Genomic DNA, 17,223 nt, shown 5'->3' on the forward strand with positions numbered 1-17,223 from the left:
CCTTACAGGCATAGACATCCTCCTCACTGGTGTTCAAATGTGTACGGTATATATATATATATATATATATATATATATATATATATATATATATATATATATATATATATATATATCAACAAAATTGCTCCTTCCGTATTACTGGGACCCATGAAGGTTGGCGTACATACCGGCGGAGCGCGCCGGTCAGTCAATATCCAAATTTCAAAACAAAGTAACGTACGCTCTCAGTAGACAAAGGCACTGTGTGAAATAAACACTTGACTACCCAAACTTTTTTGGTATCCGCCTTTCTTTACTGAGAGCGTACGTTACTTTGTTTTAAAATTTGGATATATATATATATATGTATAAAGTTTCTGTTGCTTCTCACACGCATCTGTGAAGAGTTCCTGCATTTGGGCAATGAATTATGAGGTCACTGTCAGCAGCTATACATTATTGCAGGTGCATGGAACTTCATGGTGTAATGCGTTTGGAGCTATAGAACTGTTGCTGAAAAAAATATTTACTATCCCCGCTTTAGGTACATGGAAGAACAGGGGTTGAGTTTTCCAAGCTGCCATAGCGAATAAACATACATAAATAACAAGTACTGACACTCCTCACACTGTAATATTTGTTGGCCCATCCAGGAGCTATATTGTGATATACGTTAGTTATTTGATCTACAAAAAAGTTTGAATGTGTAAAAAACCTGCAAATTAAAGATGTGTACATTCTTTTTTGACCATATTTGTCATAATAGCATTATTTCCATGATTTATGGCGTAATTATCTAAGGTACATTCAAAGGTTTAAAGGGATAGGCAATTATTTAGCATATACCTTACTAGCATACCTATATGCCTTGCAAAACATTGCTTAGTACGTTTTGTACAATTATCACAAACAGTACATAGAATACGTTTTTCTTACCTAAATGAATCATAAAAAAGAGTTGTAATAATATTATATGTGATAGTAAATTGAAAACAGAATGCAAACCATGTACTATTTTAGAAACTTTGCTTGCAGTATAATGTTTGGACAATCCGTTGTTCGAACACGGTTACTATACTAGGTTGGATTTCATAGAGTTCCTATAAAAGTCCCCAAAAAAACGCATAAACGCTTTGCCACATTTATATAGAAGTCTAGCTTCAGGTAAAGGAATGTAAGGAAATGTTATCTAGTTATGTGTCTTCAGTGCAGCAATGAGGAATCAAGGTACCCCCCCAAGAGGGCATGGATCTTTACATCCGCCCTAGGTTGCTTCTCCATAAAAAGGGAAACAGAGGAACTCTTGCATAACTAGGGTTCACAGACACCCACTGACTCCCCCTCGAGACAATTGTTGCTCTCACTCCCTCCTTGTGTATAGTTATTTTCACGAACCAGAGGACCTTTTACTGGCGTCCGAACAATATAACCTAGATTGTGCTTTCCGAAGATGTCAATGCAGCGATGAAGGCTCCCTAACAAACAGGGAAGGCACACACCTATTGGAACGTGAAGTAGTTGACCGTACCTTGCATTGCTGCACTGTCAAGTTGATTCCCATTGTGTTCTGTTTCCATCTCTGGGATTCCAGCATCTGAAAGACACGTTAGTCAAAATTAGTATGTTTCAGTGGTGCAAGCCTGACTCAAACTCCTTACAAAAAAATGCCTGCAAATACATTTTTTGGTTATATAGTAAAGTCACACAATTAAAAAACATCTAACTATATAAATGTGTGTAATATAGGTGAATACCCAGATATTGGTCAGAAGAGGATTGTTTATACATATCAAATACACATATTGCATGTGAGGCAGAGAATCTGTTCTAACCTATTTCTCATGCTCCCAGGCGGCCACTCATTGATCCACTGTGCCATATTAGCTTGTCAATAAAATTACAATTGCAAATTCCATGTACAGTACTATCAATCACTTGCACACAGGGAAATGAAGCCGTGGCAGATGCTAACTTGAGAGAGCCTACCAGTGTGTTAGATTTAGATGGGGCCTGAAAATCAAAAACATGATTGCCATTTCCAAACCATCTCCAATTTCAGGAGGACCAGAGGTCCTGAATTTGTTTTCCCATGAAATAGGATTTTATGGCATAGGTTCCCCAATTAAGTTTTGCCTTGTTTCATGAAGTGCAGGGATGACAGAAAATGAATAAAACATGAATTTGTGTTGAAGTTCAGTGATAAAAGTTTTATTTTCTGCTGATTCAAAGATGTTTTTGGAGAACAAAAATTTAAAACAGATTCAATTGTAGCATGAACAGAAATATGTAAATAATTTAGTGACAGTGTCTTGTAGCTGAACGAATTGAAATCGTTTATTATTCATGGATAGTACATATAACAGCGATGCTAATTGTTAATATTTCTGAAGCATCATTTTCCATGTAAGACAATTGTTACTTTGGAATTTCAATGAGCAGCGAAAGGACAGTAGATGCTTGAAAACTCCTTTTAACAGCGTGACTGCTTGGGAGACGCACACTACGAAAGACTAGAAATACAAGCCAGGGCTTCTTTAGATATCCAGTAAATCCAGAGCTTATTAGAGTCCAGTTACCAAAAATATGTAAAACAACTTTAGATTGGATCCTTAAAAAGTAGCGATCCAGTGTAAGACCTGGAAAAGTATGTTATGTAAAGTGCCATTAATTCTCTTTGGGTAGGAAAGGAACACAATAGGGCAACACATTGAAGTGTGTGGCTTTTGTGAACCACATAATTCAACAACAAATCCTCCTTAAAAACGTTTAGGGAATGATGTATAAAAATTCCTATTAAGAAATTATAAATTGCGCAAAATAATTAGCAATTGCTTATTAGGAATATACTAAAATAGATTTGATAGAAGTGGGTGCAATGTGCACACCGACTCCTACCGAATACAATGTTAGTGGGTCGCAATTCAACTAAGCTCATTAATATGCAGAAGGTAGGTCATAAATTGAGCGCCACTATCGTTGCTTAGAGTCACTGGCATGGTGACCTGCTGGGTTGGTTTAAAATAAACAAAGCAATTTTTTGTGTGTTTTTCTTACATTTAGCCCGTTTTCCTAAAAGGAAAATGAGATGTGTTTAAAAAAGAAAATTAATTATTTTCAATTTTTTTTTAGGCGTAGGCAGTGGTCTAATGGACCACTGCTTTCTAAAAAAAAGTTTTTTGTTGACATTCACACAGAGGAAGGGGTCACTTAGGGATCCCTTCCCATTTGTAAATTGTTGCTAGAATTCAGATTTGGGGGTAAAACAACAGTTTCTGACTCGATTTCGGTATGTAGAAGGGACATCCTTTACACACCTGTTCCAAATACCGATTCAGTATTTTGTTTGAAATCCAAATTATGATTTGGTAATGTGTTATCAAATCCCAAATTAGGAACATGAAAAGATGATGGACGGAATGCTGAACATTGTCAAACATTCACCCCATTCAAGATCTAGATTAAATCGATCATTTTTTTCCTCACCATGCCACCCCAATTTGAATCCAGCCATATGCAAATCAGTCTTGACCCTGCTCCCCATGGGAACATGCCAACCCGAACTGCCAGGTCCTCCCTGGACCAGAATACAAGCATCCCTGGACCGGTTTCGGGGTATGATCCCTCATCAGCCAGGTTAACTTGAAACCAGTGGCATAGTGAGCATGCGACCCACATCTGGGCATATCATTCCCAATTAGGCTGACTATAGCAACACAAAAAGATGGTGGATGGAATGCTGAACATTGTCAAACATTCACCCCTAGTCAAAGGTCTAAGAGGGAAGGATGTGCACAGACATGGGTCCTGTGTTCGCTATGCATTCGGATTCAAGCTAGCCTGGCTGATGAGGGGTAATACACCAAAACCGGACCAAGGATGCTTGTTTCTGGTCCAGGGAGGACTTGGCTTGGTAGTTCGGGCGGACTGTTGCCATGGGGAGAAGGGTCAAGACTTATTTGCAAATGGCTTGGACCAAACTGAATTGGCTTGGTGAGCAAAAAAACTATGCATTCAACCCAGATCTGTGACTGGGGGGGGGGGGGGGGAATCTTTGATTTGTTCAGCATTCCATCCATCGTCTGTTATTTTTGCATTTGTTGCCCTAGGTGGAAAGGGTATGCCCAGATGTCGGTCCTGTGATCATTATGCTACCGGATTTAAGCTAGCCTGGCTGATATGGGGTGATACCCCCAAACCGGTCCCAAGATGCTTGTTTCTGCTCCACAGAAGACCTGGCTTGACAGTTCAGGCTGGATTGTTCCCATGGGGAGCAGGGTCAAGACTGATTTGCATAAAGCTGGGTCCAAACTGGAATGGCATGGTGAGCAAAAAACGATGGCTTTAGACCAGATCTATGACTAAGGGTGAATGTTTGATTTGTTCAGCATTCCGTCCTTTATCTATTCTTTTTGCAATTGTTGGCCTAATTGGGAAGGGTATGTCCACATGTGTGTCCAGTGCTCGCTATGCCACCAGATTCAAGCGAGCCTGAAACTGGCACCAGCATACTTGTTTCTAGTCCAGGGAAGACCAGCTTGACAGTTTGGGCTGGACTGTTCCCATGGGGAGCAGGGTCAAGACTGATTTGCATATGGCTGGGTCCAAACTGAAATGGCATGGCGAGCAAATAAATTATGGATTTAACCCAGATCTGTGACTGAGGGTTAATATTTTATTTGTTCAGCATACTGTCCATCATCTGTTCTTTCCTCAGTTTAGGATTTGTACACATAACAAAGCCTTTTGCAGTTACAAAGGCTCAAATGTGATCTTTGGAGTCGTAGAATTACTGCTTTGCACATAAGAACCCTTGTTTCAAGTTTTCCTGTTTGACCTACATTGCCTCTGAGAAACTTCCCTTAGTTGTTTAAGAGGGTGTTTTTTATGTTTGTAAGTGCTGCTTTTATAGAGCAATAAAACTAAATGCTGTTCACCAAATGCTGAAGCAGCACGCAGCAAAACAGAGGCTCTCCTCTAAATTGTGGTAAGTTCTTCATTGTTAGCAGCTGTGCTGGCTGTTCATGTCAGTGAGTCTTTCACTTGTAGTAATAGCACGTGCTACTTTTGTCTAATCTTCAGATGTTTAACTTGACATTTTTAATGATGTGGGAGTTCTGTCATACATGCATTGTCAAATAAATGAATGTAACTGCACTGCAGATGAAATGTTTTAAGATCAGCTGGATATAGAAAATCTAGAATTTGTCTTCTAGTAAGGAAAATACTTTAATGACAAAAGAAAAAAAAAGACACCTGTGAGGTTCAGTAAAGTTCTTACCATTCAACATCCTGAGCCCGTCCCCTGATGTTGCCTGTTTCAGTGCCTGTTCCACTTGCTCTCGCCTCTTAGATTCAAATTCCAGGGCTTCCTGCAGCTTTCTCTTTGCCTTTTTCTCTTTCTTCAAGCGTTTCTGAATTGTTGCTGGGATACAAATAAGCTGTGTTAAGATATCCCGACTTTGCAGCAATTCAAAGTTGTATTGAAAAGAAAAGATTTGTCCAACTTGTTGGAAAGAAAGTAATTGAAGGACTATATTATTTGTCACCTCCATCAACTGTGCAGTGATAAAGATCCCCTTATTAGAATACATATTTATTCTTGTCACTAAGTAGCTCAAAGTAGGGTGGGTATGTACAGATGTAGTTCTAGTGGCCAGTGGCATGCTATGCTATGCTATGCTAGGCTGCACTACACTGGTTAGATCCAACATGTCTAAGATTGCTTGTGCTCTCATACACGATTTCGGTTGGCCTTTATCAGGTGTATGAAAGACTGAATTGCATATGGTTGTCTCCTTTCTGTTAGCCACAGTAAGCAAACAATTATGGACTCAAATCTGGCCCGCAGTCGTTACCATGGAACAATATTAACACAAACTGCATATCACAGAAGGGTGCCACAAGCTTCATTTTGTAGATGGGCCTAAAGTCTAAAACTATTCTGGGGTTCCTTGTGCTCCCACTTAGAGATGGTGTGGCATGGAAGTTTTTGCTATACTGTTCTTATTGGAATAAAACAAAGGGCCTCATTGTGACTTTGGCGGTGCGGAGCTCCACGCCAGCTCCCCGCTCCTGCACTGCCAAAGCCATAATAAGACCACCCTCTGGATTCCGACTAGAACCCAGGTCGGGCGGTCCTGCATCAGTAGGCCCACAGGAGACATCCTTTCCATTGCATGCTCTACATCGCATGCTGTTACAACGTAGTCGTTCCACGACCGCGTTGTTACATCGCAAACCGTTACAACGCAAGTTGTTACAACGACTTGCTGTAGGGTGCAGAAGGTGTTGGATTTAAAATTCAACTCCTTCCCTACTGTTGCAAGGACTGGAATTGGAATAGTAAATTATACTATTCCAACATCCAGCGCCCACTACAGCAAGTTGTTGTAACGACTTGTGTTGTAATGGTATGTGATGTAACAATGTGGTCGTTGTAACAACCGCGTTGTAATGGCATGCAATGTAACATCGCACATTCCAGGGCCATGGCTGAACCTGTTTAAAGGCTCATAGGAGAGCCATAACAGGCACCGCAATGGGAACACCATTGCAAGGGCCTGCAGGGCATGGATTCTCAAGTCCATGCCCTGCAAGAATTGGGGGTGCATGCAGACAGGGGGGCACATCAAGTGCCCACCTGCATGCATCCCCTGGTGTAGAGGAATAAGGGGGCCCATTAGGACCCCCTTTGTTTCCTCCACTATTCATGGCGGGCTCACTACCATGAAAACCGTGGCAGAGAGGAAACTTGTAATATGCTTGGCTCGGACGCAGCGGCCCCGCCAAGTATACTGCAGTCTCAAGACCACTGCAACATCTGATCCTTGGGGGTTGTTGTGGTGCCAATGCTGTCCGACCGTCTAAGTCGTAATGGGGAGGACGGACCGCCGGTCAGATGGACAACCGTAGTCATGATATGGCCTTAAGACTGATTTGCACAAGTCTGCCCGCTGTCTGGAGTGGTAAGGTATGGAAACAAACAACAGAATTAAATTTAATATTGCCCACAGTAATTATACATGGCTGACATGAATTCCAGCAATTGAAATTGTAGTTTAGGAAACCATAAAATGTCCACACTCTTCCCTCACAGAATGGGATGGTCATCGGATAGGAGACTGAGAATATCCTGTTACGTGGTGGTATGAAATATAGGTAGAGAAAAAATAAGTACCAGAATTTAATTGCCAAAATGTACATGTAGGAAAGTATAGGTTTACTGTAAATAACTCTATTTTGTTTCCAGATAATTTGGATAAAATATTCTGGTAAATCAGTTATTTCTAATCAATACTCCAAAATCGAACCCCATATTTTGAAAAGTCATCAGCAGACGCTCGGGATGGTGAAAAGGGGGAAGGGGTACCTCCCTTTTAATAGGGAGTATCCAAAGCAACATTAAAATAGTAACAAATATTTTGTCATTTGAAATATATTTTCAGAAATTAAAATATCATCTAGGTTATATATTCACTGAAAAAACCAAAGGGTAAAGCAATGTTATAGTTAGGCAAAAATGTCAATCAAAAATACCATATTGAAATTAAAAAAACACTGAAATTCACCAGTCAAAGCTAATGGAAGTAAATACGAGTTGCACTCTTGCAATGCTCAGTGGTGTCTTTAATGATGTCATTCAGATTTCGCAAGTGCCATAGAACATGCCATAAGTGAATGAATACATGAGATAAGCAGTGCATGGCACGTTTACAAGTTATAGTTACTTCAGTTAGCTGTAAATAGGACTCCTGGTTTTATGGTATTTATGTTTTTGAAAATGTACGTCTGTATTTATCCATATTTATTTTTTGTCCATCTTATCAGTGTTTATCCATATTTATTTGGAGTTTTGTGAACAAATGAGGATATAGCTTGTTTATTTAACTGATAAATGTGCACACATAGTTTGCTGCCTTTCTGGTTTTAGTACATTAAAAGCCAAATAAAATAAAATAAAACAACCAAATGAAAATAGGCATTATAACACAAACAAATGTTGCGATAAGAAGTTATTTAAGAAAATCTCATCCCATTTAAAGAAATTTCATCCTATTTTTAGGCTCCCTATGCTGTCAATCTGCAGGGCTACTGGCCTGGAATTCAGGAATGATAACTTAGAGAAGTGCTCAAAAGAAGCCCAATTATCTGCATGTTCTGCTTTTAAAAACAAATACAGACAAGAAACACACTATTTTATGCCTGTAATAATGTGTAAAAATCAGTAAAAACTGAAAACTGAGATCGTCAGTTATAACTGGCGAATTTCAGTCTTTTTTTAAAATTGAAAATGCTATTTTTTAATGGATTGCCACTTAATTATACCATTAATCCAACTCCAAAGCTTTCTTAAATGTAAAGTAACATAATACCATGCATAACTATAATATCACTGTAATCTTTGTTTTCTCAGTGAATGCCTACTTTTTTTATAACATGAAGCAAGATTTTATTATCATACCTAACTATCCCAACCTCCTCTAGAGCACTGCCTTTTACGGTAGGGGGTTGGGTGCACATCCTTGCCTTTGGCCTGCTCCTATGTCCAACTCCTTGCTTTATTCCAAACCCCTGGCACGCATGCCCCTCAGTCTATGACCGTGCTCAGCATGGGGTTGAGTGTTCAACCTTCCACAGGTGACATCCCTCCTGTGCATGGCCTTAAGATGTGTGTGGTATGGGATTGGACACAGGACCTGGCCTGTGGCAAATCCCTGCACCTAACCCTCCCCCCCTACAAGCAGCCAATCTTCCATTGCTGGTTAACTCCCCACAGCTGCACAACACCAGCGGACACCTACTCAACTTTTTTTGTCTTTTTTTTCAGGTCCCATGGTAATCTTGCTGAAATATTATGGTAATTCTGTAGTATTCTGTAGTACTCATGCAAATTTGTGCAGAGGCCGCATTGAGTATTACAACAGTACCGCAAGTCTGTGGCAATGCAAGGAAATAAATTCTGCATTTAACACGTGGAAGGGGGAGTCCTCTAGGGCTTCCCTTTGTGTTATTTTATTTTTAATTTTCAGAACACAGGGCCCGAGCTCTAAAATGGGGGACACAATATTTCTCTTTATGTTGCGGCCAGCCAATCATAGAGGTTGGTCTCGTGGGACTGCCCACAGTTCCACTGGACAAGTTAATCCGAATGCTTCATTTGTTGTTTTTTCCCTCTGTACTCCATTGGAACTCCCTCCATAGTACCGCATTGCTAGATATCTGTACATTTTGAAGCTTAATTTCTCTCAAACAACTGAACAGATTTTCACCACATCACAAAGAGCACACTTTCTGGGTAAAGACATATATAAGTACCATGGAATAAAATAATAACATAGCATATTTTAAAACCACTCTTATCCCTCCCTCCAATGATTTCAACTTGAACATTTCTATAACTACCGCTTAATATGCTATGGCTTTACAACCAATGCCACACTTATATTTGAATTCATAAAAAACTGCTAATCTCTGCTAATGTTATGCACACTGTCATAAGCAGAGAGACTCATATTAGTGCTTTTTAATGATATTTTCAGATTGAAACAGACACTTCCTTAAATTGTAAGAGAAGTATCTCTATTATCAGCTATTCTGGGAAGCCGTAAGAGCTGCATGGAAGCATTTATTTCATTTTTATATTCAGACATGACAGCAGACCTTAGACTGCCAGAGTACAGAAAGATTAATTTGACTTTCGCACCGTCTGATCAAGAGCAAGATTTTTTATGTTCTCAGGAACAGATCTTGAGATGGAACCAGCGTAAATTCAACCCCTCATACTTGCAACTATTAGTTCAGACCCTATCAAGTATATACTTGTTGAGAGGAGGGAGGAAACATGCTCCTTAGCTGATATGTGTGGGATTATGAACTGTGCAACTTTCTGGTTTATTCGGTCATCACTATACTATGCCTATTCTTTGGTTCTTGTTAAGTCCATGTTAATGCCAATTCAACTGCTTCACAGTGTTGCAGAGTATTTAACAGTTATCAGAGACAAAGGCAGTTCATAGAACAAATGTTTTAGAGCACTGTAAAATGAGTTAGCAATCAAGATAAAATGGAGCTGATTGGTTTGATCAGTGAGCTACAGAACTTTATATTTACCTAGAGTTAAATGCCAACTAGAGAACTGATCATAAGAACTCACAAATAGGACAATGTTTGCAACTCCTAAGATTAGGGAGCAAGACGTGTTCATAATCTGCTACAACAGTATTAGACTCACAGGTCTGTGTGAAAGGAAAATATAACAGACTAGGGTGGAAGAACCTGAGCTGGTATTATGAATATTTTCCATTTTATGAGGAATTGAAACTTAAGGAAGCATTCAATAAGATGTCCTAATTTCTTAGTATATGTTTTCTAAGTATGTACACACCAAACAAAATGGGAGAAGTTAACCCCTTCCCTGCTCATGACGGAACCGTTCCGTCATGAGCCACGGTTGGCGTGTGCTCATGACGGAACGGTTCCGTCATGACAATCCTGTTGGCGGCCGCTCCGCCTGCGCGGCGCTGTTTCCCCGCCTGTGCGAGGGGACAACGCAAATGGGCGGAGTCATGACGGAACCGTTCCGTCATGAGCACAGCTCAACTGTGGCTCATGACGGAGCGGCTCCGTCATGAGCACAGGCCCGCCGCGCTGCCCCCCTGCCCCCCCCAGCGCTGCAGCGGAATGTCCGCAGCAGCGAAGGGGTTAAAGTGCACAGTTGCAAACGGAGGCAATATCTAGGCACAATAATCTAAACTTAGCCTTAGATATGCTTAACATAACAAGGGCGCAACTGATCCTGGATTGCTTGTGTTCAGGTGCAGGGGAGACCTGGCTTGTCAGTTCGAGCTGCACTGATACCATTGGAGCAGGACCAAGGCTGATTTGCATATAGCTGGGCCCAAACTGAGGTGGCCTGGTGTGCAAAATAAAGATGAATTGGGATGCAGCCCGAGTGATTACCAGTGGTTGAGATTAATTCAAGCATTCCATCCATCACTGTTTTGTGTACTTATTGTGTCACTAATTCACGTCACAACAGCTGCAAAGTGCAAGTATATTTGAGGCATACATGTGTGACATCAACCTAGCAACAGAAAAGATATAGTGGTCCATGGGCAGATCCATGAATGGCTACATTAGGATGAAAAATAGAGAAGAATGGAAGTATCCACAAGAGGCTCCACACCCATGGCAAAGTATATTCACAGATGAGGAATTTAAGTCCCATAATATTTTAGCCAAGCGCAACTACAATCATGTCACATTCCTAATAATTGTTTACATATTTTATTGATTTGTGTATTTCATTGTTTGCATATGTGTTGCCCTACATCTATTTCATAGTGCTAGTATGTGTACATATTTCGATGTATTTATTTATGTGATATTTGTGTTGTGTAAACATAGACAAGAGGCAGGAGAACACTGTACAGAGCGAGAGTGCAAGCAGAATATCACTTTATTATGATGTAATGCTCTTTAAAGAGGTGTGCCTTCAGATCTTTCCTATATTGAGCAGGTCTTGGTGGTACTGATGGGTATGGGGATGTCATTCCATACCCTGGGTAAATAAACGGAGAAGGCCTGTTATTTCTGAACTAAGAAAATAATTTTCACATGGGAGGTTAAAGGATTCGACTAATTATCAAGGGGAATGCATGAGATGATTCTAATAATTCTAATAATTACTTCAATCGACATACTCACCCAAAAGAGTAAAAATATCTGTACCAATTTACACTTCATTTGCACGCACAACCTGTAACCTCTTTTCTGATGATCAGTATGGACAGGATTCTGCTTCTTTCACACTAAGGACCTTATTTAGATCAGTGTGAAGCCACCACTTCAACCTAAGCTGTAAAATTGCCATCACAAAGCCATCCCGGCCATCGTCGTCTACAGTATTTTACTTTTATTACAGGGGTGGTAAGGTAATGGCTCCAGGATAGTGATGAAGTGGGAGATATCAGACACCTCTGCTCTAGATATACAACACCACATACACTGTCTATAGCTCATCAAGATCTAAATGTCCAAAATCTACCTGAAGCTCAACCCCATCAACAGATAGCACCTGGTATTTGCTAAGATCAACAAGCAGCAACTAGTCCAACCCTGGATCAAAGGCATTAACCTTGACTGCTTCAACCCCCAACTTTCACCCAATGCAGCGTCTCTTGGATTCACCTTGGACATAAACCTCACACTCTAGGAACACACTGCCAAGAAAATAAAGACAGTCTTTATCTGCTTTCTCAGAGAAAAAAAGGGTCATCATTCCTCCCAGAAAGGGACTCCAGAACTGCTATGCAAGTCCTCCATAATTTTCACATCTGCAAGGTGGCTCTGCTCCATTGTCTCTTAGACTGAAAACTAGCTCGCCTAAAAGGTATCCTATAAGCCGCAGCATGTCATATTCATGGCCTGAAAGAATATGAGCACATCACACCCATCTTGATGGATCTCCACTGGCACTACTTTCTACCCCGCACTATCTTCAAAACCAACTGCATCATTTACAAAGCTGTCAATACCAGCACCCCCCCTATCTGGCTGACTAGATCACCATCTCCAGTGGCTCTCAGTACATGGCATCCCCCCCAACCCACCCCCTGCACAGAGGCCACCAGATTGAAGGTAAAGAAGTGTAGAAAAGAAAGTCATCTCCATACATAAACCCAGGATCTGGGAGATCATCCATATCTCAATGGGTACTACCACAATCATGTTCCAATATAGAACAGTATAATATGTCCCTATGAAATAATAGTCCCTTTCTGCTTTCTGAACCTTTTGTTTACTGTATCTTTGCCATTAAACCTGTACAGTGCTCTGCAGTCCTTTGGCAGGGTTCACACCATGCATGTACCACATACACACATACTTACACAAACTCTTCTACTCTTGCCATGCCAGTCACTCCCTGTGCTCTTATTGCATTTCCTCTTGCAGCACAGACATGAGGACAACAGATAGATGTTGTCCTCTGTGCCAAACCACATCACTGATTTTGTTGACTAGGCTTCTTATTTCTTCGAAACAATACTACGAAAGTGTCCTGTTCATATCACTTAGACAACCCACCTGACTTGTCATTATCAACAAACCTTTAAGTTCTGTGTCTCAAAATGTGCCTGGCAACAAATTGATCTTAACTACTTCCTAAAACGTAATTGAGGCATACCATTTCACATACATAAAAGAAGTGTCCAGTCGAGGGATGCCTGTGTCTACACTAAAGGGCCTGCAGTCGAATACATACTACAAACGCAGTACTGCACATAGGTGAAGTGATGCAACCTAGAAAAGCACAATTGTGGGCAGGGGTAAACTGTGACAAAATAATAGGCTACTGCACCAAAATAAAAGTGGCCCCGTTAGCGGATCTAATAGCTAATAAAGTGTCCCGTTTTGAACCTGTAAAGACACTATGTATGGGTTTTTGGGTATGGGAGACTGCATGCATTTGTGTTTGCTACAGACAATGTTTGTGGTACTATCCAAGACATCGTGCAAACCCTGGCCCACCTGGCCATAAAACAGGTCTACCAACTGCTAAGCAAACAGCCTACACACTGATCTGTCAGACATGCCCATCAGCAACTCTCTGACTGCCCTATAAGCCAGTCCAACCCTGACTGTGGGTTATTCTACAAAGATAGATTCATAATAGCTGTATGTGAGCATACAAAGCCCTCGATACGATAACTTACAACAGTCAATATAAATGTGCTTATGCCGTCTATCCTCCTAAGACAGGGGAACAGGGCTCCCACAGGGAATGATTCTTCCATATCAGCTGTGCAAAGGGGTTCAAAGCTTGCTGCATCCCATTTTGAAGTCCACACTCACCTCTGCTTTGGAGCTCTGCCGTAAGTTGCCTTTCCAACGTTTCTCTCATTTCCCTCTCCCTACACAGCTCCATCTTTAACTCTTTTTTTTCTTGCTGTATCTGTTTGTCCTGGACTCTTGTGTTGTCCACTGCCACTTTCAAGAGACCCTGCAAGAAAGATGACTTTGTAATTTGCTGCACAACAATGGTGTCCTTCCTTCTCAAAAGGAGATGGTATGGCAAGGTTTTGTAGGTGTAGTATGGAGTGTATCAAACCTAACCACCCGTATTCGATGAGAAGGGGCAATATCCTAGTGTTTGATTTAAAGACTGCGGATTTTGTGTCGCGCACTCATTTATGATAGCGTCTTCTTGTGCAAACGTTTGCACATGCTTACTGCAGTGATAGAATGTTCCTCAAAGTCCATACTCGGCTCACATTTTCAACCCAAATTCAAGTAGTCGTCTTCGCCCATAAGTTTACAAAGTGGGATGAGGCATGAAGCATGAACTGATGCCTACTACACCTGGACAGCATTGCAAGCGAAGATGGTAGACTAATTACTTCGTAAAATGCTTTGAAATCTCTGACATTTAAAAAAAAAATGTTCCATGGTTTCTCCTTTAGTCCCGTGTACTTCAAAGGTCTTTAAAAGACCATTTCCTTGCTAACGAGGCTTAGTTGTTTTTTTCACCCCTTCTTAGATCGCCGGAAGAATTAGCCCCCCCACCCCCGAAATGTTTGGTAGCTCCCACGGAAATGTGGCTCTAGTTGCTCCTCTGGGCAGGGGTACATGAGGTATCACGGGCGTAACGAAACTTGAGGCTGTCTGTCTAAAGGGCACAGATATACAGTAACTGAGTAATTTTAGGAGCAACCAATCACTCGTGCCAAGAACGGATATGACGCGTGAATGCAAAGGGTGTTTACCTGAATGTTGGTGAGGAGCGTTTCTACCGACGAAAGTCCATCGGCAAACAGGAAGGGAGCAGGGAATCCTGGTGGTAAGGACTGCCCAGCCAGCTGCACTTTTTCTAAGTTTGGTTTCATTATTGGAATGGCAATTTGTATCTCTTCTGTAAAAACAAAGCGGAAAGGGTCGTCAGCGTACAAAGGTGACTTTTGAAAACAATGCTCATTTGTACAAGACATCAACTGTAGCACAACATCAACATTACCATGTGTGTCACATTGCTGTAAATCTACCAAAGCTAGAAGATTAACGCAAAAAAAAAAATAATCCTGTATGCTCAATTATGTAGATAGTCCTGAAATGTAATTAAAATACAATTAACAGAGCTGATTTGCATTTAGCATGGGGTAGCAGAAAATGACAAATCATTGGTACAAAAGCAAATAGAACTTTAAAGGGAAAATGGACATGCAAGTTGTATTATCCACTTTAATTAAAAGGGTAATTGAGGTGTGGAGGTGCACATACAAACATTGTTTGGTGCTTTAAAGGAAGGTCTTATATCTTCGATGCAGACACGTCAGTCTATTATTAACAGAATGTTATAGATAGTTACTTATTCACAAACCCAGAGGTGAAGAGTATGGCAGTTCATGTTATTTTTACATTTTCTGGCAAACACCTGTGTACCTGACCCTAGAAGGTGGGTAACCTGTACTGTCCTAAATTCACAGACATAAGATGACAGTGAATGCAAAATGCTATATCTCAAATGTAAGATTTGTGGTTGCATTTGCGTTTACGACTGGAAAACAATCAGGACACTTGGTGAATTTTGCACAGTCGCGAGTCACATTTTTGTCACCATAATAAACCTCAGACTCTGACTTTGGGGAGCAGGATATAGATTTTACATGAGAAGTTACCATTTTGTTATATAAGTTACTCAGCGGCATAACGAAACTTGAGTGGGCTCCCCTGTAAAGTTCATGGAGGGGGCCCCCCATGCTTCGGACTCAGTCAGGAGCTCTCAGGATCGCCTGTGCATAGTGCCGGATCGGGCCCCCTGGAGCTTGGGCCCCCTGGAGCTTGTGGACCCCCGGGGCTATTGTTACCCTACTGAAGTTGCATCTATGTGTGTCGAAAAATGTACGAATTGGTCCCAAATATTACATATCCCTTGTGAATAGTAAATGACAATGCTTATCATCTAAGGAATACACATCTTGTATATTTTAGATTCATCAAGGATTTATACCTATAATCCAGGGTTTTATGGATACGCCATAGACTGATTTCAAGACAGTTGAGTAGCAGGTTCCTTAGCAACATTAAATGTTCGCTTTCATCTCGTGATACCCAGGCTTCAGAAAGCTTGTTACGCCAGCTTTGTCACCTGCTTCCTCTCTTAAAAGATAGTCAAACTCCGAGCCATCATCATACATTGGGTAAGTGATTGAGAATGGTGGAATAATGTTGACAGATTTGACTAGACAGGATGTCCCATGAGGGCCTTGTCCTGGTCTATCAGCATCTTTGCGCTCTACTAAGATTACCTGACTTTGGCTAAAGGTGCTAGCCCCTAAATCACTGACACAGCACTTTGGAACTGTGGAATCTTTACAGCTGTGTGCATTACACTTGCGAAAGTCCAGTATGATCAATATTACTTAATATGTCTTCTGGGATACAGCCAACAACCAATCTAATCATTCAGTGAAAGGCAATACCAAATATCGAGTCATCGAGACACCTATAATTGACTAAAAAACAAGTTACTGTTATTATTACAAGGAGGCTATCTACAATTGTTTTCTGGATTTTTTACTTGCACAATTTTTTTATTTTAAATCAAATATTAGAAAGAGAACTTGGATATGCAACATCAGTGAGCATTGTCTTATGGTTAGTTGGGCGTCTAAGTAAGCATGTGATGTGCAAGTGTTTATGTTTTCCTTTCATTACGTTTTTTTACAGTGGAAAAGATAGGTTCTCATTTTAGTGCAACTCCACATTTCAAAGCTCGATAGCCCGTAAAGAACCTGTTTTTTAGTATTTCGAATATGATGTTCAATGTTAAGGATAGCAATGCTAATACAAGTTTTGCCAGGCTGTCGAGGGACGATTAAATGAATCAATATGATCTAATAAAATGTCCTGAGGAATTAAAACACCATTATTTAAAAAAAGAAGAAGAATAAAGAAACTCAATAGTAACAACATTGGATGGACCAAATTATTCTTTGGATTTTGAGTTTGGTGGTGCAACCCACAGTTGTGATAAACTTTATGTTGGTCGTGAAGACTGCTCTGTAGAAACAGCGGGAGCGGTGCACACCATTGGAGTGTAATACTTCAAGCATTGGACTTTCTGTGTGATATTTGTGTGGGAAACTTTTGTTTCTTCCTTATGGGGAGGTGCGTCACATACTCACTTGGTGTGTATGTTTGGTTTCGCTGTTTCTTTTTTGTATTATACTAGAAACTGAAACA

General features: G+C 40.6%; 1 protein-coding gene across 9 annotated transcripts in view; it reads right to left on the reverse strand.

Annotated features, from left to right (window-relative positions):
* Positions 1-17,223, reverse strand: part of DACH2 (dachshund family transcription factor 2) — an 839,221-nt gene that overhangs the window by 60,415 nt on the left and 761,583 nt on the right. For all 9 annotated transcript variants that reach the window (XM_085607797.1, XM_085607794.1, XM_085607793.1 and 6 more), the window contains 4 exons: positions 14,748-14,893; positions 13,837-13,984; positions 5,261-5,404; positions 1,511-1,576 (listed from right to left, as the gene is read on the reverse strand). In XM_085607797.1, coding sequence (XP_085463923.1) covers positions 1,511-1,576; positions 5,261-5,404; positions 13,837-13,984; positions 14,748-14,893 — 504 coding nt within the window. The remainder of the gene's footprint in view (positions 1-1,510; positions 1,577-5,260; positions 5,405-13,836; positions 13,985-14,747; positions 14,894-17,223) is intronic.

Source organism: Triturus cristatus, chromosome 5_2 (genome assembly GCF_964204655.1).
Source record: "Triturus cristatus chromosome 5_2, aTriCri1.1, whole genome shotgun sequence".
Lineage (NCBI taxonomy): Eukaryota > Metazoa > Chordata > Amphibia > Caudata > Salamandridae > Triturus > Triturus cristatus.